The sequence below is a fragment of the Oryx dammah genome, unplaced genomic scaffold (assembly GCF_014754425.2).
Source record: "Oryx dammah isolate SB20612 unplaced genomic scaffold, SCBI_Odam_1.1 HiC_scaffold_2, whole genome shotgun sequence".
NCBI classification, from domain to species: domain Eukaryota; kingdom Metazoa; phylum Chordata; class Mammalia; order Artiodactyla; family Bovidae; genus Oryx; species Oryx dammah.
The window spans coordinates 149,355,974-149,382,137 of record NW_024070186.1 but is presented as its reverse complement, the minus strand read 5'-3'; the positions used below and the strand labels follow the sequence as shown (position 1 = coordinate 149,382,137).

Genomic DNA, 26,164 nt, shown 5'->3' with positions numbered 1-26,164 from the left:
GTCATAATGGTGTATTTTTTATAAAGATTTTTTTTAATGGTACTTTAGATTTTTAATGGTACAGTCTAATTTCATGAAGATGCTTCTTTCTGATCCAGTTCTAGTGATTTCAGTACCACGGTTTTCTTAGACCTGTCAGTTTTCTTTCGCGGTTAATAATATCAACAATAATAACAGTAACTAGGCTGTATCAGTACTCTTAAATACTTTACTTGCATCCTCATTTAATTTTGATTTTTTATTTAAAAATTTTTCTCAATGTTTAGTTTTGAAGTATTCCAAATAATGAGGAAAAGTTGCAAGAATATTGGAGCAACAACTCATAAATTCTTTACCTAGAAATACCCAATTGGTAGGGCTTCCCAGGTGGCACTGGTGGTAAAGAACCGGCCTGCCAATGCAGGAGCCACAAGAGATGCGGGTTCGATTTCTGGATATGGAAGATCCCCTGGAGGAAGGCATGGCAACCCATTCCAGTATTCTGGTCTGTAATCCCATGAACATGGGAGCCTGGCAGACTGCAGTCCAAGGGTTACAAAGATTCAGACACAACTGAAGCAGCTTAAGACACACACACAAACCAGTTGGTAATCTGGTCACGTTTGCTTTCTCTTTCTAAATATATGTATTTTGCTTAACCATATGATGGGGGCTTCCCTGGTGGCTCAGAGATTAAAGTGTCTGCCTGCAATGCAGGAGACCTGGGTTTGATCCCTGGGTGGGGAAGATCCCCTGGAGAAGGAAATGGCAACCCACTCCAGTATTCTTGCCTGGAGAATCCTATGGACGGAGGAGCCTGGGTCACAAAGAGTCGGACACGACTGAGCGACTTCACTTTCATTTTCATAATACTATTATCTAATAATATACAATATTATATTCATATTTCTGTAGTCATCTCAGTATTGTTCTCTATAACTTTTATTTTAGATACAACACTTTTAAAAACATTGGTGATCCTTTGAAGGATCATTCATTCCATTTAGATCTAGGCAGTTTCTTAGTGCCTTTTGTTTGTTTTTTGGAGGAGCATTCTTTTATAGCATGAACAATTTGGCAGAATGTAGGCAATTGACTTGCTTAACTTAGATTTGTCTAATTGTTCCTCATAATTAGATTCAAGGTAAACAGCTTTTGACAGAAATACTTCCTTGGTGATGTGTCTTTCTTGGTGCCTTTCACACCATGGAGACACATGGTGCCTGCCTGTCCCATTATAGGTGGTGTATGTTTAATCACTTGACTAAGCTGATGTTCACTGTATAGGTTTCTTTTTCCACTGACTATCAACAAAGAATCTGTGGAATGGTAGTTTGAGATTAGGACTAACCTCTTACAGAATATCACTTAATGGTTTTGCGCATCCTTTGATGATTCTTCCTGAAATCAATTATTATTTTGGTAGTTTGAAAACTTTATGTTTTCATGACTTCACCCTAAGTAATGATTTAGTTACTGTTACCTCATTTTAAGCCACCTTCCCTGGTGGCTCAGAAGGTAAAGAGTCTGCCTGCAATTCAGGTGACCTGGGTTGATCCCTAAGTCAGGAAGATCCCTTGGAGAAGGAAATGGCAACCCACTCCAGTATGCTTGTCTGGAAAATCCCATGTATGGAGAAGCCTGGCAGGCTACAGTCCATCAAGTCTCGAAGAGTTGAGTCAAAGCTATGGTTTTTTTAGTAGTCATGTATGGATGTGAGAGTTGGACCATAAAGAAAGCTGAGTGCCGAAGAATCGATGCTTTTGAACTGTGGTATTGGAGAAGACTCTTAAGACTCTGGAGAAGACCCTTAGACTGCAAGGAGATCAAACCAGTCAATCCTCAAGGAAATCAGTCCTGAATATTCATTGGAAGGACTGATGCTGAAGCCGAAGCTCCAATACTTTGGCCACCTGATCCGAAGAACTGACTCATTGGAAAAAACCCTGATGCTGGGAAAGATTGAAGGGAGGAGGAGAAGGGGACGGATGACAGAGCATGAGATAGATGGCATCACCAACCTGATGGACATGAGTTTGAGCATGCTCCGGGAGTTGATGGTGGACAGGAAAGCCTGGCGTGCTGCAGTCCTTGGGGTCTCAAAGAGTCGGACCTGACTGAGCAACTGAACTGAATAACTGATTCCCTTTGCTGTATACCTGCAAATAGCAAAACATTGTAAATCAACTATACTCCAATAAAAAAGAATTGTTTTTAAAAGTTTGCTGTTAAGAAAAAAAAAGATCAAATTGTGAAAAGGCATGACATATGCAGGGACCTTTGTATTGAATCTGGGTCTGGAACACACATGGTGGGAACAAAATTAAGAGAGGGGAGGAGGGTAATGGAACGAGGGAAGAAAAGAGTGTCAGGAAGGTGACTGGAGAGGTTGAGTCCAGGTGGTGAAAATCTTGAAAGTCGTCCTGAATTTGGTCTTTAAACTGTAGACTCAGGGTTGCCACCTCAAATGCCTCTAGAAGCCAGGCACAAAAGAATGAAGTAGGTGTGGTATAAGAAAATTAACTGCCAGAAATAGAATCCAAGTTCTTAATTTTTGAACTGTGGGTACAAGTAGCTAACCCACAATGGAGAAAGTAATAAGAAACAGTAACTACATTTTAAATTCAAAGTAGACCTTGAAAAAGATATAATTAGTTAAGAATAGTTTGTTATTTTTGAAACTAGAAATCTGATAGCTTTTCTTCTGCACTGTCAGCTCTGATCTTAAGGTCAGTTCAGCCTTGACTCCTTCAGCTTTTTATACTATTACATTATTCTGTTTCACAATGAAACTTCACTCATGAGATTATAGAGAAAATTCCAATATCTTAGTGTCATCACTGTTGGTTTTCAGAATTATACTTCACTGACTTCCTTTGTAGGTCTTTTAAAAAATGAATTACTTTTGTTTTCTAAAAACAAAGTGCTGGGTCTTCGTTGCTACACACGGGCTTTTCCCAGTCCCCCTGGGTGGACTTTTCATTGCAGTGCCAGTGGTGGCGCACAGGCGTGGTGTCCTTGCAGCACGTGGGCTTTTCCGGGACCAGGGCTTGAATGCATGTCCCTGCGCTGGATGCTTAAGTCCTCTGTAGCTCTTTATTCATGTATCAGTATTGAGAAAGGTGGACTGAATAATGTTCGTTCATTTTAATAAAGTCTCAAAATAGAAAACCTTTTTTGAAATTAGTCTTAAATGCTTCTGTTTTGGGGGGAAAAAATGAGTCCATCGTTTTCATTTCTGGTCACTCATTTTAGTTCAGAAAGTAGTCCAGATGATAATTTCTTGATAAATGAGTTTCCCAAACACAGTTTTTCTGGGTATCAGCAAACTAAATCACACATTTTTATTTTCAGACATTCTTACAGAGAAATAAACAGATGAGTTTAGATGGGTTGTGATGTCATCCTGGACATTGAACTGAGGCATTTTCTTATTAGATGACAGTGAATACATTAATTTCTTTCAACAGTTTAGATATTTTCTGTATCTGTCACAAAGAATCCTACTGGAAGCTACCATATTATGTACCTTCCAACAAACCACTGACTATCATTCAAAACAAAAGAATGTATCTTATATCCTGACCACTGTATTTATTTTTATGTCCATAACTAATGTAGTATGTAACCATTTTAGCCCATTAGGCTAGGCTTTGGTATGTGGAAATGAGTGTGTCTGCCCACAGGGAACTCTTGGTCTAGAAGTTGCTGTCATTAGACTTGTCTTGTGATAGTTGCTTAGTAATTTCTTGAATGAGTGAACGAATGAAAAGATACAATCCATTTACGACTTAATATTGCATCAGTACACAGCACACATATATGTGTATATATGCTATTTATAAAAAAATTTGAAACAAAAAATTTCACAAAACAGTACTTATTCTTACCACTTGTGATGTATTCTGATATTTTAAATTTTGTTCTATTTCTTTAAAATGATCTACGGGCTGTTAAGTTGATATCAGGAACCTCTAATGACTTGTGTGTGTGTGCATGCTCAGTCACTTTAGTGTTTCTGACTCTTTACGACCCAATGGACTATAGCCCACCAGGCTCCACTGTCCATGGGATTCTTCAGACAAGAAAACTGGAGTGGGTTGCCATGCCCTCCTCCAGGGGATCTTCCCAATGCAGGGATCAAACTGATGTCTGCCCATGTCTCCTACATTGCAGGCGGATCCTTTACCCACTGAGCCATCTGGAAAGCCCCTAATGGCTTGTAATCATAACTTAAAAAACATTGTTCTGATGTTTAGGAAACCGGGAAATAGCTCCTAGGATCATTATCATTAAGTACTTGTGACAGAAGTATTCATCTTTGGGGAATATTAAAATAGAGGCATAGGCTAGGGGGAAAATGTCCTCAAATGAGTTTGCTTCCTTGTGGGAATTGTCAGGGAATTATTCTAAAGAACTCAAAGTTAAATTTTGAACTCTTCCTGAACTCTGTTTTTCTCCCTACTCTCTCACCAGCCTTCAAACAGTGGCCGAGCTGCAGAACTCCTTGCCAAGGAACAGGGAACAGTGCCTGGGTTTATTGGTTTTGGAACATTTCACAGTGACCTAGGCTATGTTCCTGCTATTCAAGGAGCTGAAGAAATAGACAGTCTTGTGGATTCTGATTTCCGAATGGTGCTGCGGAAACTTTCTAAGAAAGATGTCACAACAAAACTAAAAGCAAGTTTTCTTTTCATTAAAATGATCAAGAAAATCTTTTTGTTAAGATGTCATTGGTGTCCCCCCCCCCCCCCCGGCCAGATTGCACAACCAGAGATCTAACCTGTGACCCCTGTGTTTGAAGTATGGAGTCCTAACCACTGAATCGCCAGGGAATTCCCTTCATTAGCATATGTTATATAAAGAACAGCGAAATCATTTACCACTATTACTTCTACAATTGTACTTTTTTTTCTGATACATTTTATACTTGTCTTCTGGATTATAAGTTAGTTTGTTGTTCTGCACTTTTTAGAATCACTTTGGAATTCTGCCTTTACATTTTTTCCTATTAGATAATGTAATTTTGACCCTATAATTGTAAATGGGTTTTTTTGTTTGTATATGTTTTGTATTTTTTAAAAAGAGGGGAAAAAAAAAGAAAAGTTTCTCCCATAGTAATCTGTGATGGAACTCTTAAGATTAGTATTATATGGCACAAACAGAAACAAAGTATTCTCATGTTACATAAAATATTTCTGCAATTTTAAAAATGAAATATAATCAATAGTTTATTATGGCTGTTGATTCATTGGCTAATGATTTTAATAATTTACTTTTAGGCTATGCAGGAATTTGGAACCATGTGTACAGAGAGAGACACAGAAATTGTAAAAGGGGTTCTTCCATACTGGCCAAGAATTTTCTGCAAAATTTCACTTGTAAGTATTCAGACTTTCCTATTTTATTTCTGTTGTGTTGATGTTTTGTTTTTGTTTGAAGTTATGAGGACTGTCAAATTTATATGATTCATTTTTGCTGAGGGTTATGGATTGTTATGTCAGTATGGTTATACAGATTAGATTATGTAGGTTGTGCAAAGGAGTATGTGTTTTTGGAAAATAGGTCGTTACTATAGAATTACCTGGATACTTTTGAAAAGTGAAAATGTAAGTCATGTCCAACTCTTTGAGACCCCATGGACTATACAGTCCATGGACTTCTCCAGGCCAGAATACTAGAGTGGATAGCCTTTCCCTTCTTCAGGGGATCTTCGCAACCCAGGGATCGAACCCAGGTTTCCTGCATTCCAGGCGGATTCTTTACCAACTGAGCCACAAGAGGAGCCCAAGAATACTGGAGTGGGTAGCCTAACCCTTCTCCAGCAGATCTTCCCAACCCAGGATTCGAACTGGGGTCTCCAGCTTTTCAGGCAGATTCTTTACCGGCTGAGCTATCAGGGAAGCCCCCCTAGACACTTTTAAGTCATAGTAAATTTTGACAGGGCTTCCCTGGTGGCTCAGCAGTAAAGAATCCAGCTGCTAATGAAGGAGACTCAAGTTCGATCTCTGGGTCTGAAAGATCCCCTGGAGAAGGAAATGGCAACCTTCTCGAGTATTCATGCTTGGGAAATCCCAAGGACAGAGGATAGTAGCGGGCTACAGTCCACAGGGTGCAAAAGAGTTGGAGGCGACTTAGTGACTAAATAGCAACAAATTTTGACAATGTAATTTCTTTGTATACTTGCTCTGGAAGAATGAGAATGAATTGCTTCATTATCCCAGAAGTAGCCTTGACTCCATCTTGAATGTAGTTCTTTTTATCTCATTGGGATAAAGGAAGAATTAATCAATTTTTCTATATAATTATGGATTTTTCTTTAGCTCTGCACATAGGTGAATTCTTATTAATATGTCTTCATAGCATACCCAGAAATGTCTGTATTTGTTTTTATGGGTTAGAACTGTTTTAAACCTTACTGTGTTTTCAATAGGATCATGACCGCCGGGTTCGAGAAGCCACACAGCAAGCTTTTGAAAAACTTATCCTTAAAGTAAAGAAACACTTGGCTCCTTATTTAAAAAGTTTAATGGGTTATTGGCTGATGGCTCAGTGTGATACTTACACGCCAGCTGCCTCTGCAGCAAAAGATGCCTTTGAAGCAGCTTTCCCTCCGAGCAAGCAACCTGAAGCCATAGCATTTTGTAAGGATGAAATCACAAGTGTAAGTCCTAGGAACCATTCCATATCTAATTTTTAAAGTATTTAAAGGATATGAGGCATATTACAAAGGCACCTCTTTCACCTAGCATTGTGAAGGAATGAGACATGAAAACATTTTCAGTGGAAGATTGCTTTTTTTAAATGGTGTATAACAAAATTGACCATTTTGGCTTTTTAAACATAATAAACTTTTCAGATTGGATCATTCTTAAATTATTTAGGTTTTTCCTTGTTTATTTTAATATCTAACTTACCATGTCTAAAAAACTTGAGGTATGTGCTTTGTAATATATAAACTAAAAAAAGAATCCATCTAAAAATTAAATCTAAACTTTTTTTCTCCCATATTTTCAAATCAATACATGTATACAGATATATTTCATCCTGATAATCCTTTGTATTAATATACTACAGTTTATTTAACATCTTTCACATTAGTATACATTTGGGATTTTCCCCCAGTTTTTTATGGTAACGAACACTGCTTCAGTGAACATTTTTGAATAGATCTCTTCATACCCTGTAAGGATGGGAGTTACCAGAACTTCTAGTAATTCAATATGTTGGGTCAAAGGATAAGAACGTTTAAAATTTTTATAGATATGGTAAATTGCCCTTCAAAAGGCCATCCAAATTTATACTCCCTTTAACAGGTATACATTTCTCCAACACTTGGCCAACACCTTTACCAAATTGATATTGGCCATAGCTTTTGCGACTTCCAGTTTGTGTGTAATACGGTCATTTTTTCATTTTTTCCCTCATTTGCCATTCCTAATATATGAACTAGAAAAAGTAAATTCCAGACTTGTTAGTTTTATAGCAAGAAGTAAGAATGAGTGAGCTGTGAGTCCACTGAGAAGAGATGAGGTTTAAAAAAAACATGCTTTCAGTCATTCCCCTATTTAGTACTCTTGTTTAGCACCCTGTATAATCTTGCTTAGACATCCCCCTCTCCTTACCTCCCTCCCTCCCTCCTTCCCTTCCTGCCTTCTTTAAATTAATCAGCCTTTCTGTAGTTCCCATTACCCTTACAAATTGAAATTGCTTCTCTTGGCCTGCAGGATTCTTCATGATCCCTTATTACATACATATCTGATCTTTTCACCCAGCATATCTTTACACAGGCACACATATGCATTCTAGTTCCTTATTTAGATTCTTGGTTCTTCCATTGTTTATTTTTCTGGGGACCAAAGTTCTTTTTTTAGGATGAGGGTTTGTAGCTTTAATCATAGTCTCAAAGGGAGTTCTCTGACCCAACTGTAAGTTAGGAATCATTGGTTTATTTAAAATATCAAGCATAAATGTTATGAGAGTGAAGTGTCATGAGTTTGGACACTTTAAGAGTTTGAGAAAATGAGTTTTGAGACAATTAATTTGGTTCTTCATAGTTTTTTTTCTTCTTGGCTTTGTTATGATTGGATAACTGATGATTGAATATGTGGATTAGTTCCTGTATTATTTCACCTTTAATTGGCCGTGTCACAGCTATACAGATACCGGTTTGAACTTTTCTGCGTTCAGAATCAGTTTATTAGAGAGGAGTAAGACAAATGAGATTAAAATGTCATAGTGTCTGGCAGAGGTCATGGGCTCTGGCTCACACCACTGGGTCCCGTCCCTCTCTGCCATTAGCTGGGGTGTTTGGCCACCCGCAAGTGTCTGTGCCTCCATTTCCTCTTCTGTTAAAGTGGGTACTTAACTGAGTTGCTGTGAGGATTCATTTAATTAATGCATGGGATGCAAGGTGGGTGGAAAAGCTCAGTAAATTTAGTGGGCTCTTGTTATTGCTGATAAGAGTGATACCGGAGCAGTGGACTTGCCCGAACTCCACCCCAGAAATAAGCAGCCTTCCTCTGCATTTCAATTGGAACCTTCGGCCTTCCTCTGTGATGGGGCAGGACACAGTGTGTGTTCTTCCCTGTGAGGAGGGAGGTGCTCAGAAAAGCAGGGCGAGGGAAGCAGAGCCTGATTCTGTCCCAGACCTGCTAATCAGGCGTCCTTTCACTTCACTGCTGCGTGCAAAGAGGAATGAAAAAGCAAGCGGACAAGAGTATTTAGGGAGAAAGTCCTCTTGGCAGAAACTAGAGATGTTTGAAAGAAGTACCCTATCCTTCTTTACCCTAACAGCTGCCAACCTTGGGAATTAGTAAGGGGAAAAAAATTGGTGAAATTCAGACCTTTTAGTTTTGCTTCTTTTGTGAGGAAGAGGATTAAGAACTTATAGGTAAGATGTAGTTTATACTTGTCTCTTCACCATCGACAGTTCAATAAGATCTCAATCCCCTCTGTAGGTGCTACAGGATCATCTTATCAAAGAAACACCTGATACCCTCAGTGACCCACAGTAAGTTGTATTGTGTCTGTGACTCTGGTTAAGTGAAACTCTGTTGCACTCATAGGTAACAAGGGGATAATTTCAATGTGACTTTGTAAAAAGGGATTCTTTTAAAAAAAAGAAAAAGGATTCGGAATGTAGAGATGAAGATACTTAATGAAATACTGTTTGCCAGGTGCAATTTTAAGTGTTTTTACTTGCAAGTTGTCCCTCTATTTAATTTGAATTATCTGGGAACTCATACATTTGGTTCTTTTACGAAGAGATGTTTTTAGATTTTTTTTCTCCCACATTTGCCTTTTGACAGTCATAACAGGAATCATTTTAAGGTCTGGATGAAAATAGCTGAAGAACTGTGAATAGTTCTATTTAAAGAATACTAAGAAGTTCCATTTGCTTTTTACTCTTGTGTTCTAATCAAGCTATTAAGAGTTTGTAAGGGAAAACAGTCTTAGATGCAGTATTGTTTATTCTCCAGAAACACCCAGTTAATTGCTGCTGAGAGTGATGTATACATATACACTTATATCAGGCCACTCCTTTTCATCTACTTTAACCTGGTATTATTAGAAAGATATGTGATTAAAATTGTATGTGTATTTGTATTTTGTGTGAGGGTTTGACACAGGGAGAATGAATATAGAAATAAAGTAACTTTGGTAGATATTCAGTGATAAAACATTTAAAAAAGAAGTGTTGCATACGTAGCTTGTCTTATCCTCAATCCTTATGTATATTTATTTTCTTTTTACATTAAGAACTGTTCCAGAGGAAGAGAGAGATGCTAAATTCTATCGAGTCGTAACTTGTTCCTTATTGGCATTAAAGAAATTGCTTTGCCTGTTACCTGATAATGAGCTTGACTCTCTGGAGGAGAAATTTAAGTCTCTTTTATCACAGAATAAGTTTTGGAAGTATGGAAAACACAGTATACCTCAGGTATCTTAAACTTTTGGTTTTAAGACATTTCTCTGATTCCTTTTTCTCCCCTGATCTTGTTAGTTTTTATTTATGCTTAATGTTTATTGTTTATGTTTAAAACTCTGCAAACACATTTTTGTGCTGGGACTGAATTGCCTGCCTCTCTTACTAGAATGTTAATTGTATTTTCATTTTTTTACTTAGTTATTTGAACCTTAGATGCAGAGTTGAATCATCGTCTTCCTCTGTTCATGGCACCTTAAAACTTGTATGTGTGTAAGGCTTTTTCATTTAATATATTTGTTTTTTCCTTTTTGTCTTTCTCCATTTTGCACCTCCACCAGCTGACCATTCTAAATGTGATTAATCTATGTGCTTTTGCTTGTGTAGTTGTCTCATTGTTTATGATAATTACATTCTGTGAAGTGCACAAACCCTGAATACTGAAGCATTGCTCTTAGGGTTCCTGTGAGTCTCTGATCACAACAGTTTTGGTAATCGGTCAGTACATTACCTTATTTTATATTTGTCTGTTTAAAGACACCTTAATTAACATATATTGTTAGTTTGCTAACTTTGAACTCCCACACAGCATTCATGCCTGAATGACGTTTATCTCATTTTCTTTGTTAGGCATGTCCCAACCTATGTGTTTTTAATTCACATGAATGATTTCTGTGTTATATTTCATCTCGTTTATTTCTTTTTACTTAGTAATTTTTTTTGTAAAGTACTGAACTATTTCACATTCCTGTATGTGTATAGTTGGCCCATGGCTTCTCACTGATGGGTAGTACCCAGAAGTTTGCATTTGTTCCATTTTATACCTGTTCACTTCCCCAGTAATAGACACCCTGGTTGCCTCGGACTCCCTGCTCCCACAAATAAGGCAGCAGTTAGCATCTTCATTCATGTATCCCCGGATCTGTGAGAATTTCTTTTTCTGAAATCGTCTTAATTTTTGAATTGCTGAGTCAGTATATGCATAGTTAATTTTCTGAAGTAGCACCAGAGTACTCACCTGATGGGCTGCATTGCTCTAGGCTCAACCAGCAATACATGATGAATACTATTAATATGTATCTTATATTGTAGCCAGGGCTAGGCATCATTCAACTTCTTATTTTTTTTTATCAGTCTCAAATGAAGCTGTCTTTAATTTTAATTACTCTGCTAACTGGTGACTTACCATCTCTTCATAAGCTTTTGAAATGTTTGTGTTTCTTTTATAAACTACTTGTTCATATCTTTCTCTCCTTTTTTTCTACTAGAATTCTCTTTTTCTTATTCTACAGGAGTTCCTTGTATATTTTCAGTATTAGTCCTTTTGTCACTTACAGGCATTGTAAATTATCTCCCATTCTGTTACCTTTTATGTGTCCTCTTTTATTTAAAAATCTTAATTTCGATGTAATCAAAGCCACTGGTTTTGCCTTATGAAGTCCTTTCTCACTTAAAAATTTTTTTAAAGATTATTTATTTATTACTTTGTATTTGGCTGGGGTTTTTTTTGGCCATGCCACATAGCTTGTTGGATTTTAGTTCCCCCGGCCAGGGATTGAACCTGGGCCCTTGGCAGTGAGCACTTCGAGTCCTAACCACTATACCACCAGGGAGTTCCCTGTATCTGGCTTCTTTTGCTCAGCATAATGTTTTGAAGATTCTTTGTTGTTGCTTATATCAGTATTTCAAAGTGGTTATACTGTTTCCACTCTAATCAGCAGTGTATGAGGTTTTTAGTTCTATCTCCTTACTTTGATATTGTCTGTTGTTTTAAGTCATTCTCTCAGATGTGGAATCGAGGATCAGCGATTTATAGCTCATGGATCAAAATCTGGTACAGCTGCCCTGTTTTTGTGAATCATTTTTGTATTGTTTGTGGCTGCTTTATGCTACGGTGGCAAAGCAAAATAGTAACAGACCACATGGTTTGCACAGTTTTAAATGTTTCTTCTCTGGCTCTTTAAAGAAAATGTTTGCTGACCTCTAGAGTAGAGACTTTTCATTCTGGTTTTAATTTGCATTTCCCTCAGGGTTAGTGTGGAGAAGGCAATGGCACCCCACTCCAGTACTCTTGCCTGGAAAATCCCACGGACGGAGGAACCTGGTAGGCTGCAGTCCATGGAGTCGCTAGGAGTCAGACACGACTGAGCGACTTCATTTTCACTTTTCACTTTCATGCATTGGAGAAGGAAATGGCAACCCACTCCGGTGTTCTTGCCTGGAGAATCCCAGGGACGGGGGAGCCTGGTGGGCTGCCGTCTCTGGGGTCGCACAGAGTTGGACACGACTGAATCGACTTAGCAGTAGCAGCAGGGTTAATGATATTGAACATCTTTTAATGTGCTTATTGGCCATTGTATATCTTTTTTAATTTTTTTTGGCCATATCATTTGGCAAGTGGGAAAGCAGAATCTTAGTTTTGTAACCAGAGATCAAACCCAGGCCCCTGCAGTGAAAGTGCTGAGTCCTTACCACTGGACTGCCAGGGAATTTCCCCCACCTCCTTTTTTTTTTGAGGTATCTCTTTAACCCTTTTGCTCATTTTAAATTTAATATGTTGTATCTTTTATACTTAAAATTTCTATTTGATTTTTGTATATTGTTTCTTTGATGAAATTTTGTACTTAAAGAGCAGTTTTAGGTTCACAGCAAAATTGAGGAAAAAGTGCAGATATTTCAAATATACCTCCTGACCCTCACATACATAGTTTCCCCCATTATCAACATCCCCTTACCAGAGTGAAACCTTTTTTTTTTAAAATTCACAACTGATGAACCTACGTTAATACATCATTATTATCCAGAATTTACATCAGGGTTCATGTTGATGCTGTATGTTCTGTAGGTTTGGACAGATGTATAATGACGTTTATCTCGTGTTTTTCTGATCGTTGTTATAGTTTCCTTTACCTTGCTGAGTATAGTTATAATAGCTGCTTTAAAGTCCATGTCTTGATAATAACATCGGGATCATCTTGGGATTGGCATCAGTTAATTATCTTATGCTTTGAGATAGGATCACATTTTCTTGGCTTTTGTATGTTGAGTGATGTTAGATTTTATCTTGGATATAAATGTTTAGATTACCACCTGGAATATTATGTTTTGGAGACAGGATTATTTTACATTGCTCCAAAGGGTGTTGATATGTTTGTGTTAGTGGGCAGTCAACTTGGTCAGACTCAAACAGCAAACTCAAACTCATGCCTGCAGTGAGCATGGTTCAAGTGTCAGCTGTAGATTCAGGCTGTTTAAACTCAGAATGAGGGGGTTGTCTTCTCTCTGCAGTTCCCTGCCGCTCTCTTGCCGTCCTAGTTACCCTGGGCTCCTTTTCCTAGTTCCTTCAGTTCCTCCACCCAGAAGGATTCAGGCAGCTGTAGCTGCCTCTGTGCCTCTGTGCTTCTGTGCTGGTGACTGTAGCCACCTTCAGGGCAAAGCTGAACAAAATGGGAACTCAGTATGTGTGGACTGCTGCCTCCAAGTGATGTCACCTCCTCCAAAATGTGTATTTCCGTCCTCAGAGACCTCAGATAGTTTTTTCACGGAGTCTGTAGTTGTTCTTTGCAGGAAGATCAATGTATCAGCTTCACTATTTCACTATTCCATATTCTTTTGCCTATTTGTAAGTTCGGTTTTTGGTCTTTATTTTTGAGTTATGAATGTGCTTTATTTATCCTGTATACAAGTATGATGTCAGATAAAACATCATGACTGTTTTCTTCTAGTATATAGCTTGCCTTTTCACTTTTTTCATGGTTTCTGTAGAGTAGATGATTTTGAAGTCCTTTTATCAGTTTTTTCTTTTACACTTCATACTTTTGATGTTTTATCTAAGGAATCTTTGCCTACTTGAAAGTTACAAAGATTTTTAAATATTTTCTTCTAGAAGTTTTATAGTTTAGGTCCATTTAGAGTTAATTTTTGTGTAGGCATAAAGGTGAGAGTCAGATTTATTTTTGTATAGGTATCTATTTGTTGAAAGACTACTAACTCCCTGCTTCCCCCCACCCCAGCCATGTTCTTTGTCAAAATTAAATTGAACATATGTGTGGGATTTTAATTTTGGGCTCTTCTCCCACATCTTATGCCTGTCTTTATACCAGTACCATACTCTTATTATTGTTTTATGGTAAGTCTTGAAACCCTCCAACTTTGCTCTTCTTTTTCAGAATTCTTTAGGCTATATAAGGCTCTTGGCATCCTGGAATAATATTTTATAATATGCTGCATACTGAATGTGGTTTTTGTTACTACTGTGATTTTTTTTTTTAATTCCACATTCTGTTTTGTTTCTACTGTTGTATAGAAATGCTGCGCTTTTGTTAATTTTGTATCCAGCAACTCTTGCCTTTAAATTCTTTTTAAAATATTTTTATAGCTTATTATTTTGCTATGATTATAGATAGTAACGGGTTACTTTCCAGTTCTTCCCCCGCCCCCTTTTTTCCTCTGTATTTATTATGTCCTCAGTACTATGTTGAATATCAGTACTATGTTGAATAGAAGTGGTGGCATGATGCTCTTAAACTATGAATTGTGCTCTTATTTATTTGTGTATTTACTTTTAGTTTAGAAATTGTACTTGGTTCTTTTCCAGATCTGCTGTGCTTTTTCTAAGATCCTTTTCCCTTCAAATTTCTTTAAACTTTGGTTCTTTAAATGTAACAAAGGTTGTTGATACGAAGTTTGTAACTGACAGATAATTCTAAACTTTAAAGTCTCAGGTCTCTGTGTTATCTTTTGTTTCTGCTCATAGTGGCTCATAGTATCTTATTTTTTGTTTGGCTGTATTCAACTTTGTGCTGACTAGTATATTCGTAGGATATGAGTCCCCAAATGAAGGCTTCTGAGACGGGAGAAGATTTCTATTTGCTTGAGCCAAAGAAGAAGAAAGTTGAATTCTTTGTGCCTTCAATTTTGGCTTGGTAAATCCTAATGTCTTTTCAGCCATGTGGTGTCCTTAAGGTTTTTTTTAAATGTTAAGATTCTTAAAAAGTTTTTTCTAACCCTTTTAGTTTTATATATGGAAGGTTAGTATAAATAATCTACCTGCCATGGCCGTAAATAAAAAAAAAATTTTGTCATATCTTTTCTAGACTTTAAGTCAGCTTTCCACTTTTTCTTTCAGATCCGCTCAGCCTATTTTGAGTTGGTTTCTGCTTTGTGCCAGCGTATTCCACAGTTGATGAAAGATGAAGCATCCAAAGTGAGCCCGTCTGTTCTTCTTAGCATCGATGACAGTGACCCTATTGTATGCCCAGCTCTCTGGGAAGCTGTACTTTATACACTTACAACTGTTGAGGTAAGTTAAGAGAGGTACGTTTAGTATATCCGGGAATACTTGTCTTCTTAATTGTATTTTTTTTCATATAGTTATTTGGCTGCGCTGGGTCTTGTTTGCAGCATGGAAGATCTTTGACCTTTGTTGTGCATGCAGGATCTGCAGTTGCAATATGTGAGGTCTTTTAGTTGGGGTCTTGAGTTGAGGCACACGAACTCTTAGTTGCCTCTTGTGGGATCTAGTCCCCTGACCAGGGATGGGACCCTGGGTCCTTGGCATTGGGAGCATGGAGTCTTAGCCACTGAACCACTGGGAAAGTTCCTTTAATTGTGTTTCAGAAGCCTTACATACCATGCAAGAGAGCCTATCAGGTTATAATTTTTAAAACTTGCAAGAAAAATGCTTTCTTGGACATCAAATACTTTAATCCAAAACTTGGTATAAATCTTAAACTGACTAAAATGAAATAGAGTTTTTATTTTACTTTCAGTTTCAGTTCAGGTCAGTCACTCAGTAGTGTCCAACTCTTTGTGACCCCATGAATTGCAGCACGCCAGGCCTCCCTGTCCATCACCAACTCCTGGAGTTTACCCAAATTCATGTCCATCAAGTCAGTGATGCCATCCAGCCATCTCATCCTCTGTTGTCCCCTTCTCCTCCTGCCCCCAATCCCTCCCAGCATCAGAGTCTTTTCCAATGAGTCAACTCTTCGCATGAGGTGGCCAAAGTACTGGAGTTTCAGCTTTATCATCATTCCTTCCAATGAATACCCAGGACTGATCTCCTTTAGGATGGACTGATTGGATCTCCTTGCAGTCCAAGGGACTCTCAAGAGTCTTCTCCAACACCACAGTTCAAAAGCATCAGTTCTTCTGTGCTCAGCTTTTTTCACAATCCAACTCTCACATCCATACATGACTACTGGAAAAACCATAGCCTTGACTAGACAGACCTTTGTTGGCAAAGTAATGTCTCTGCTTTTTAATATGCTGTCTAGGTTGGTCATAACTTTCCTTCCAAGGTGTAAGCGTCTTTTGATTTCATGGCTGCAGTCACCATCTGCAGTGATTTTGGAGACCCCCAAAATAAAGTCTGACGCTGTTCCACTGTTTCCCCATCTATTTCCCGTGGAGTGATGGGACCAGATGCCATGATCTTCGTTTTCTGAATGTTAAGCTTGAAGCCAACTTTTCCACTCTCCTCTTTCACTTTCATCAAGAGGCTTTTTAGTTCCTCTTCACTTTCTGCCATAAGAGTGGTGTCATCTGTATATCTGAGGTTATTGATATTTCTCCCGGCAATCTTGATTCCAGCTTGTGCTTCTTCCAGCCCAACTTTCAGTTTAGTCAATATCAATTCTTACACGGCTTAATGAAGTCAACATATCTGAATCTTACATTTAAGATTCTAGGAGATAGTGAAGGACGGGGCAGCCTGTTGTGCGACAGTCCATGGGGTCGCAAGAGTTGGACACAACTTAGAGACTAAACAACAACAATAATTGCTGTCACTTTTAGAAAGCAGCTTTTTTTTTTTCTTGTTTAGAAAGCAGCTTTTTAAGGAATCTTTCAAGTTAAATAATTATTTTTGATGCATATTGTCCTGGAAGCATGTTGGATACTTGGTTACCATATGTAATAAATTTCTTATAATTTCAAATTTTTAGTTTGTAGTGACAGATTTTTTTACCTCCTTTAGGTAAAATACTTGAATTTTATTTTTGAGAGTCTTTGTGTCTTTTCTCTATGTTTATGATCTTTAATTACTATAATCTTTTTTTTTTAATTTGGCAAGGACTGTTGGCTTCATGTAAATGCAAAAAAAAGTGTGTTTCCCAAGCTGTCAGCTGTGGTTCGTGAAGGAGGTCGGGGTCTGGCTACTGTCATATATCCTTATCTTCTGCCCTTCATCAGCAGACTCCCTCAGTCCATTACAGATCCAAAGTTGGATTTCTTCAAGAATTTTCTCACCTCCCTAGTTGCAGGGTAAGGAATTTAAGTTTTGTGTGTGTGTGTGCTTTTAAATAATTTTATTTATAGTTAGTTTTGGCTGTGCTGGGTCTTCACTGCTGCTCAGGCTTCTCTCTGGTTGTGGGGCTCCTCTCTAGTCGTGGTGGATGGGTTTCTTGCTGTAGTGGCTTCTCTCCTTGTGGAGCCTGGGCTCTAGGGAGCGCCAGCTTCAGTAGTTGTGGCGTACAAGCTAATTGCTGTGCGACATGTGGGGTCTTCCTGGATCAGGGATCGAACTTGTGTCTCCTGCATTGACAGGTAGATTCTTTACCACTGAGCCACCAGCGAAGCCCCAGGAATTTAAATTCTTGACCTTTAAAGCCGAATAGATTTTTTTTCTTATTTTTATAAATGGACAGAATGACGTAGTTATTGTCATACTTAAATTTCCTCAAATTGTTTTGCTGTTCATTAAACACTTCTAAAGTTTTCAGACAGTTAACAACTGAAATTCTTTTTTGTGGTGCTTTCAAGTCTGCAGTGATAGACTATAGCAGAATGTGAGGTAAAGTATTGTAAGACCGTTTAGGTGGAATAGGCTCTTTGTCAATGACCCTTTTTTTTTAGTATATTGATAAATACAAATGCCCAAATGCAGAAAATCAACTGGTGACGGGTTTTCCATTAACTTAAATATAATAGCTCTTTAAACGCACACTTAAAATGTCATGGTATTTATTGAAATTAGTAAAAGATACCCAGTTTTATTAATGATTAAAAATTTTTTTTCACAACACTACTATCTTTATTTGGTTAAGTCTTCTCTTTGAAATTTGCAGGTGGGTTCGTTCATGAATAGAAAATAAATGTTATCTTCTGTTGACCTATTTTTGAAAATATGCTTTTTTTCAGTTCTTCAAGTTTATATGCTAGTTGGGCTGTATTTTGATTGGTTAGCCTTAGGTTTTCATTTAAGAATTTTATTTTTTAGAAATCGTTTTCCATGTCTTTAGTTTGGTGTTTTTGAATTGCTTATTTTCTTTTTCATGAAAGAATAAGCCACACGTATTTATTATTTCTTAGGCTATCAACAGAAAGAACCAAAACCAGTTTTTCAGAGTGCTCAGCAGTGATATCTGCTTTTTTTGAATGCTTACGTTTTATAATGCAACAAAACTTAGGGGAGGAAGAGATAGAAGAGATGCTCGTCAATGATCAGGTATTTATATTGTAAAACTCATCAGTGCCTTTGCACACTATGTGTAAAGAATCAAGCTCGTTGTGTGTGTTTCTGTCATTTTTATTAGCCTTCCTTGTAAAGATTTCATTTTTATGATTTGCAAATTTTTATACAGTAATGTGTATTACTGACACCAGATAAATAAAAATTTCTGTATTATTAGTTACTAGCATAATACCATAATGTCTAAGGGCTAGTTATTCTCTGGTTGTACAAACCCTGTTTTAGAGAGTTGAAATGCAAAACAATTTAGAAGATGTGATTTTCAGTCTTTTGTGTTTTAGTTTAAGTTATATAATAATCATCTTGTTCCTTCTAAAATATGTAGTACATCTATCCTTTTGTGAATAATTGTGCTTAGCTTTTAGGACTAGTGATAAGAGCAGGTTCTGGAATAAGGTTCCTTAAGGCAGGAAATTAATTATAGAAGCCCAGTTCTAGTTGATCTCAGATATTTAATTTTCCTTACCTTTGTAATTTAAGAGAAAGCATTCTGAATTCTGTGGGTCCTATATTTCTTTCATATTGGTTTAGAGAAAAGCAAAAAACTTGAGTAAATTCAGAAGATACAAAGAAAACCGTTACTTGTTGATGACCAATAATCTTGGTCAGTTATATCATAAAAAGTAACTCACAGGAGAAACAGTGAAATCATTAGGCTCTTTGAATGATGTGAAAATTATTTTCCAGTTCAACTTAACTCTTATCAGAATTTGGGGGGAAAATCATGTTTTTCAGTTATTAAATAAGAAAATTTATAATGCTTTACAAATAAGGTTCAAATTTTATTTCTACTGAAAAGTGAACTTTTATATTTCTGCCCTCTCTTGCAGTTGATTCCTTTTATTGACGCAGTTCTCAAAGACCCAAAGTTGCAAGATGGGCAGCTATTTAACCATTTAGCAGAAACTTTAAGTTCCTGGGAAGCCAGAGCCGATTTGGAAAAAGATGATAAAACAGCCTGCAACTTGGAGAAAGTGCTGCTGAATTTCTGGGAAAAACTATCAGAGATCTGTGTTGAGAAAATCAATGAGCCAGAAGCCGATGTTAAGTCAGTTTTGGGTGTTTCTAACCTATTGCAGGTCCTTCAAAAGCCGAAGAGCTCCTTGAAGTTGAATAAAAAAAGAGTTGGTAAGGTTAGATTTGCTGATGAGATGCCTGAAAAAAATAAGGAGAATGAAAAATGTGTCTCCTCAGAGGGAGAGAACAGTGAAGGCTCTGAGTTAATGGCTGAACCTTCTGTCTCTCCGAGTTGCTCCGACCGTATATCCCCGCTGAGGAAAAAACCTTTGGAAAACTTAGTCTGTAAACTGGCAGAGATGAGCATTAATTATGTCAATGAACAGAAGTCGGAGCAACATCTCAGGTTTCTTTCCACCCTGCTCAACTCGTTCTCCTCAGGTCAAGTGTTCAAAGTGCTGCTAGGTGATGAAAAACAGAGCACTGTCAGAGGCAAGCCTCTTGAAATAGCCAAACTTGTACAAAAAAATCCTGCGGTACAGTTTCTGTACCAGAAAATAACAGGTTGGCTAAATGAAGATCAAAGGAAGGATGCCGGTTTCCTGGTGGACATTCTGTACAGTGCCCTCTGTTGCTGTGATAGTAATGTGGAAAGAAAAGCTATTCTGGATGATCTTATTGAGGTATTACTGTTCTGTACCTTTAAAAAAAATAATTTTATTTATTTTTGGCCATGCTGGGTCCTCATTGCTGCGCGGACTTTTCTCTAGTTGCGGCGAGTGGGGGATACTCTAGTGGTGCACGGACTTCTCACTGCAGCGGCTTCTCTTGGGGGCACAGGCTCTAGACTCGGGCTTTAGTAGCTGTGGCTCACGGGCCCAATAGTTGTGGCGCCCAGGCTCAGTAGTTGTGGTGCAAGGGCTTAGTTGCCCCACGGCATGTGGAATCCTCCTAGATGGGACGGAACCTGTGTCTCCTGCATTGGCAGGTGGATTCTTTACTGCCCAGTCACCTGGGAAGCTCCTGTTCTCTTTAAACTGTAGTGGTTTACACTGGTGCACTGATAACTGGTGAGTAGAATGAGACCCGGATGGGGGTTATTTGGGATCGTTTCTTGACTATGAATGTCAGTTTGCCGACAGTATATTCTTGATTGGGATTAAGAAGTATGTGAGACTTCTGGGTCGCTGTCCAGTGAAGAGTAAATATGTTAAGATGACAAAAACTTGGTAATGAAAGGGTGAGTTCTTGGAGTCTTTAAAGTGGGACTAGCTAAAAAGCATTTTAGTTTTGTAGTGATTTCACGCTCACTTTACTTGCAAACAGTTTTAACAGTTACTGTTTGTTCTAGCAGATTGTTTCTCTTTTTCTTCTTTTAGGTGGAGCTGAAATGGAACTCTGTTCTTCAGATCATTGAAAAGGTACCTTAGAGATACTCTCCTTTTTCTGTATTTATAGATGTAGGGGGAAAAAAAAACCCAGCCATATTCATGTACTAGTCCGTAATCAGATGTCTCTGTTAAAGAACTTCTTTATTATTGTAACTTTCTTCTCATAATTTGGGAAGACAACGGTGTTCACCTTTCTATAGAATTATTTTTCTGGTTAGAAATATCAGGGAAGAATGAGCAGATTCCTGAAAATCTAATGTTTCTTCCCTAGTGGGTAACAAAGGAAGAGTTAAATGCTTTATCTTTTATCTTAGTTTATATTTTAAGCTAAGGTTTTCTCTGTTACCCTAGTTATTTTTTCGTCTGTAGAGATGGATTGAGTGTTTCTAGCTTTAAGTAGAACGAACCAGTAAATTAAGTTTGTTTTGCCCTAGAGTACTATAAAGGCAAACTAAAGTCTTCCCACTTTTATTTACTTGCCATTTGACTAAGGAAGAAAATTAGTGATGAGAATAATAAAGAGAAGTCAAGGAACATAAACAATTTAGAAAAATTTTCTAAATGACTTAAGTATTCTTTCCTAATGAAGTTGTAAATTATATAATGTAACACTTTTCCAACCAAAGAAATATGACTAGTTACCTAAAAGTTTTCCTTTTTTAAAAGCATTTTTCCATTATTTTAAAATTTTACATACATAACTCTAGTTTTCAAAAATTTTTCTTTTTTCCTGAGTTTTAAAATTATGGTAAAAAGACACATAAACTCTATCATATGTAACCATTTCTAAGTAAAGTTTAGTAGTGTTAGAAGTGTTGTGTTAATATTAAGTGAATATTAGAAGTGTTAAGTGTTAATGTTTATGTTATTGTGCAACTTATCTCTTGTACTTTTTCACCTTGCAACATTGAAATGCTATACCCGTTAAGCAAAAACTCTCCATTTCCCCCAACAGTTTATTTTTTACAAAATAAACACTGAGTATTGATTTACTGTTTTTCAATGAGAAATATAATTTATCAGGCACACCATTTGAATTACTTTATCCATTACCTCTTTCTCTATAGGCAGGCTACATGAAAAGCCAAATTATGATAAAGCTGCTGGATAAGTCTAAAATCAGAGCAAAAGTAGTTAATAATTTGATAAGAGAAGATTGATACATCTGTGTCCAACTTAGGGAGGTTGCTGCCACATAGTTCAGATATCTCTGTTTGAAAGGCTTGGGCAGGGTTTGGGAGTTCACAGCCAGTGTTTGCCTCTACTTCATGCCTAACTAGCTTTCCTATCCTCTAGTCAGATTCTTTCTGTGAAAGTGCTAAAACATTGAGAAGTTGGACTTCATGTATTGGACCTGAGAGACTTTTTATTCAGGAGTTTACTTTCTGGATTATATAGAATTCTATAGAGAGGTTTTATTTCGTAAGCTATCTTAGGAAAGCTAATATTAATAGCCATATAAAGTCTAGTTTTTCTTATGTTTTTATGCAACCTCATATTTTATGAGCAGAGTCCTAAAGCCAACTTTTTTAAAAACAAACCTGAATTTTGTAACTGGAAAGGACCTTAGAGATTTTCTAAGTTAATGTTCATTTTTTTAAATTAAGACAGGTCCGGGTTGATTAAGAGCTTTGTATAAGGTCATAAAGCCAGAATAGTGATAAAGCTTGGGCTAAAATAAAAGCTCTCATTACCTACAATATTTTAAATAAGGAGATAAAATAGTTTTTCAGACACTACCCAATCTGCATTTGGATTTTTTTTTTTTCCAGATTGCTTTGAAATGAACCAGGTTGCAAATTCATTTCTTCTCAGCCCTTATACCAAAAGAAGCTCTGGGAACACGGATCACCATGCTTTTGGGGGTGGATTTACAGTTTTTTTCCTTGCCTTCCCCACCCCATGAAAATAAACCAGTTGCTGTCAGATATCTGGCCTCAGTAACTATTTCATAAAATTTGGGCAAATAATAAGTCCCATTGTTCATATTGAAGTAATTTGCCACTATTATATGTTAATTATTCTTTAATTTTAACAAAATTAATGAACAACAATTTAATATTTGTAGAGCATTTTCAAATCTGTCTTTAAAGTTCATCTATTCATTATTCGTTGAACATATCTACAGTGTTGATAGCAGGTATCAAAGAAGTTTAAGACAGTCTATGCTCTCAAGGAACTTACAGTTTCATTGGAAACAAAACACACAGATGAAACATTATTTGCTCTAGAAATTCAGAGAAAAGCAGTGATGAGTATGGGCTGTTATGGGAGACTTCACAAAGCAGATGGGGTTTATACTCAATATAGTAATGGATGTAATTTTGATAAATAAAAGAGAGGGAATATTTATGGTTGGGAAGCTAGCATGAACAAAGCATGGAAATGTACATAAGCGAAACTTAGTGGGGAGTAGGGAAGATACCAGCTTTCTTAGCACTTGAGGAGGAGGAGTGGGGGATATAGTTGGGTCTATACTGATGAAGGGAGGTACTGAGGTGTAGGTAATATTTTGGGCAGGTACACTTTGTTTTTTTAATCTTGATCCTAATCTTTGCTACAATTTTTATGGTTTTAGGCATGTTCTAGTTCAGATAATCATGCTTTAGTAACACCTTGGCTCAAAGGAGATATCCTTGGAGAGAAATTGGTAACCTTGGCAGAGCATCTTTGTAACAAAGACTTGGAATCCACAGTATCTTCTGAACCTTACTTCTCAGAAAGATGGACTCTTTTAAGCTTGGTGTTATCCCAACATGTTAAAAACGGTAGGTAAAAATATGGCTTCTTTTTTCAGTAGGAAGGGAGTCATTTTTTTTCACCTTTTTGGGGGGATTCCATGTTATTCAGTTAGCATAGTATTAGTTGAGAATAGCAGGATTTAGTTCATTCAAATATCTTAATCTTGTAAACACCCTGTTGTTGTGCCTGGCTCTTTGCAGCCCTGTGGACTGCAGCACGCCAGGCTTCCCTGTCCTTCACCATCTCCAGGAGTTTGCTCAAACTCATGTCCACTGAATCAGGGATGCCATCCAACCATCTGTCCTGTCGTCCCCTTCTCCTTTGTAACATTTGAGATGTTTAATGCTTTTAGTTTTATATTTTAAAGGGATTTGAATTTAACTATTCACTCTAATTTTGTCTTTTTTCCTTAATTTAAAACTTTTTTATATGAAGGCTTTTATGTGTGATGGAACAGATTGATTTATTGATGTAATTTTCTTCTATCTAATACATAAACACCCTGATTTTTAAAAAACACATGGAGAGACAAGGTGGAATGTTAACCCAAAGTGAAGTACTAAAATACGCCGATTGAAAAAGGAAAAACAAAGATTGAAAAAAAGAAAATTCACTGTTAATATTTTTTATATTTTGTCTGTCTGAATTTTTTTCTCTAGATTACTTGATTGGAGAAGTTTATGTTGAAAGAATTATTGTTAAACTTCATGAAACTTTATCCAAAGCAAAGAAATTGTCAGAAGCTGAAAATAATGACTCATCAGTGTCTTTTATCTGTGATGTGGCCTATAACTATTTCAGCTCAGCAAAAGGATGCTTGCTAATGCCATCATCTGAAGACTTATTATTAACTCTCTTTCAGTTATGTGCTGAGAGCAAAGAAAAAACACATTTGCCAGGTAATAGCCTACTGCTCAAATGTTTTGTTGGGATTCTCCAGCTCTGACCTTCATAGTGTAAGTGCCCAGGCTTTATTAATTGAATCATAATGTGTTTGCGAGTTGAAAGCATTTCGAGTAAAGGGCTACTAATCTTAAAACACTTTGAGCTTTAGAAACCCAAGTTTCCAAACCAAGATGAATGTAGACCTTTTGTCTCAAGTTCTGACTTGATGTTGAGTGAACCGTTTAGAAGCAGCTGTGATAGATGAATTAGTCCTAACCCCTTCACTCAGTATCTCTGGCAAGTTGCTAATTTCTTGATGCCTCAGTTTCCATATTCATAAAGGGATATATTAATATCTCATTCTCTTAATAGTTAGAAACATTCAATCTTGGTATATATTAAAATGAAATTGAGATTCTTACCATTTTTACATTTGTATGGCATGAACTACCTTGTATCATCACATATTTCTGACATAGTTATTTTGTTTTGGCAAGCAAATAATAGTTTTATGTTTTCTTAATGGTACCTTAAAAATCTCAGATCTGCAGTGAGTGCTTTAAAGCGTTTTGTATTGCTGATAGTTAGTTTAGAGGGACTACAAATTACTGTTGACATCTTGATTTTAGACTTTATCATCAGTAAACTGAAAAATACTTGGCTCTCTGGTGTGAATTTATTGGTTCATCGAACTGGCGACACATTTAAACAGAGCACCTTCCTACGTTTATCTGCTCTGTGGCTGAAGAACCAAGTTCAGTCTTCGACTTTGGATGTCACAAGGTAACCTTTTTTTGAGGCTCCGTTGCAGAGTTTCTCTTTAATAACTGATCATTGTCCTTAAATAAGTTTTCATGATCAGTGTGAGTGCCTGTGAAAAATGACTTGTTACGTAAGAAACCTACAGGATTCTAAGAGAAGATCCAAATAGGTTTTTTCGAAAGGATTTTGTTTTAATGAACATCCGTTTGAACTCAAGTAATTGAAGAATGATTTGTTTTCGCTTCCCTGCGGAACTCCTGACTTATGGTCACTGATGTGATAGGTTTCTGTCCTGGTCTTGCACTGGTGTGGGCTGTGACTCTGTAACTTCTCACGGCCACCACAGACAGTGATTGTCCTTCATTGTTGGTTTCTTGGGGGGGTCTGATAGACACTGTTGTAAGTGGTTGAAATTGGAGATGTCTCGTACTTAAATCCACAAATATATAAAAAAATGCAAACTAAGAGAACACGTCCAGAGCTGCCATGGTTGGGTTAAATCTTTCTCTCAGTGTCATGCTCTTTTCATGAAATGAAGTAGCTGTATTTCAGAAATACCTGATCTGAAATACGTCTCCTTCATTCTGAAATAGAAACAGCACTTAATTTCAAATTATGAATGTTGGATGAAATCCCCTATTCGATTGTGTGTCAGTCACGAGAGGAGGGTGGAGGTGTCACTTACCTTTATTTTCATTTGTCTTTTTGCTCAGGTAAACTGTTATCTCATAGGGTATTTAATGTTTACCCAGGTGTTCAGATTGGTTGTAGCATAACTACAGCAGTTAAGTTCCTTGCTTTATTTTCAGTCTTCAGGTGCTCTTGTCTGCTGTTGATGATTTGCTAAATGTGCTTCTAGAGAGTAAAGATGCTAATCTCCTGGGAGCTTATATTGGAAGTGTAATGCCAGACAACAGCGAGTGGGAAAAAATGAGACAGTCTCTTCCCGTTCAGGTGTGTTTGATATTGGAGGGTGCTCATATCATTCTGAAGTTTGTATTTCATACAGGCTTAAGTATTTTAATTGTATTCTGGGAAAGAAAAGAT

General features: G+C 37.1%; 1 protein-coding gene across 1 annotated transcript in view; it reads left to right on the top strand.

Annotated features, from left to right (window-relative positions):
• Positions 1-26,164, top strand: part of LTN1 (listerin E3 ubiquitin protein ligase 1) — a 57,113-nt gene that overhangs the window by 1,104 nt on the left and 29,845 nt on the right. The window contains exons 2-15 of the mRNA XM_040227671.1: positions 4,456-4,659; positions 5,262-5,360; positions 6,413-6,643; positions 8,940-8,992; positions 9,742-9,922; positions 15,036-15,209; positions 16,983-17,173; positions 18,221-18,356; positions 19,211-20,020; positions 20,717-20,758; positions 23,307-23,496; positions 24,130-24,369; positions 24,985-25,138; positions 25,927-26,071. Of these exons, the coding sequence (XP_040083605.1) occupies positions 4,456-4,659; positions 5,262-5,360; positions 6,413-6,643; positions 8,940-8,992; positions 9,742-9,922; positions 15,036-15,209; positions 16,983-17,173; positions 18,221-18,356; positions 19,211-20,020; positions 20,717-20,758; positions 23,307-23,496; positions 24,130-24,369; positions 24,985-25,138; positions 25,927-26,071 (2,850 nt within the window). The remainder of the gene's footprint in view (positions 1-4,455; positions 4,660-5,261; positions 5,361-6,412; positions 6,644-8,939; positions 8,993-9,741; positions 9,923-15,035; positions 15,210-16,982; positions 17,174-18,220; positions 18,357-19,210; positions 20,021-20,716; positions 20,759-23,306; positions 23,497-24,129; positions 24,370-24,984; positions 25,139-25,926; positions 26,072-26,164) is intronic.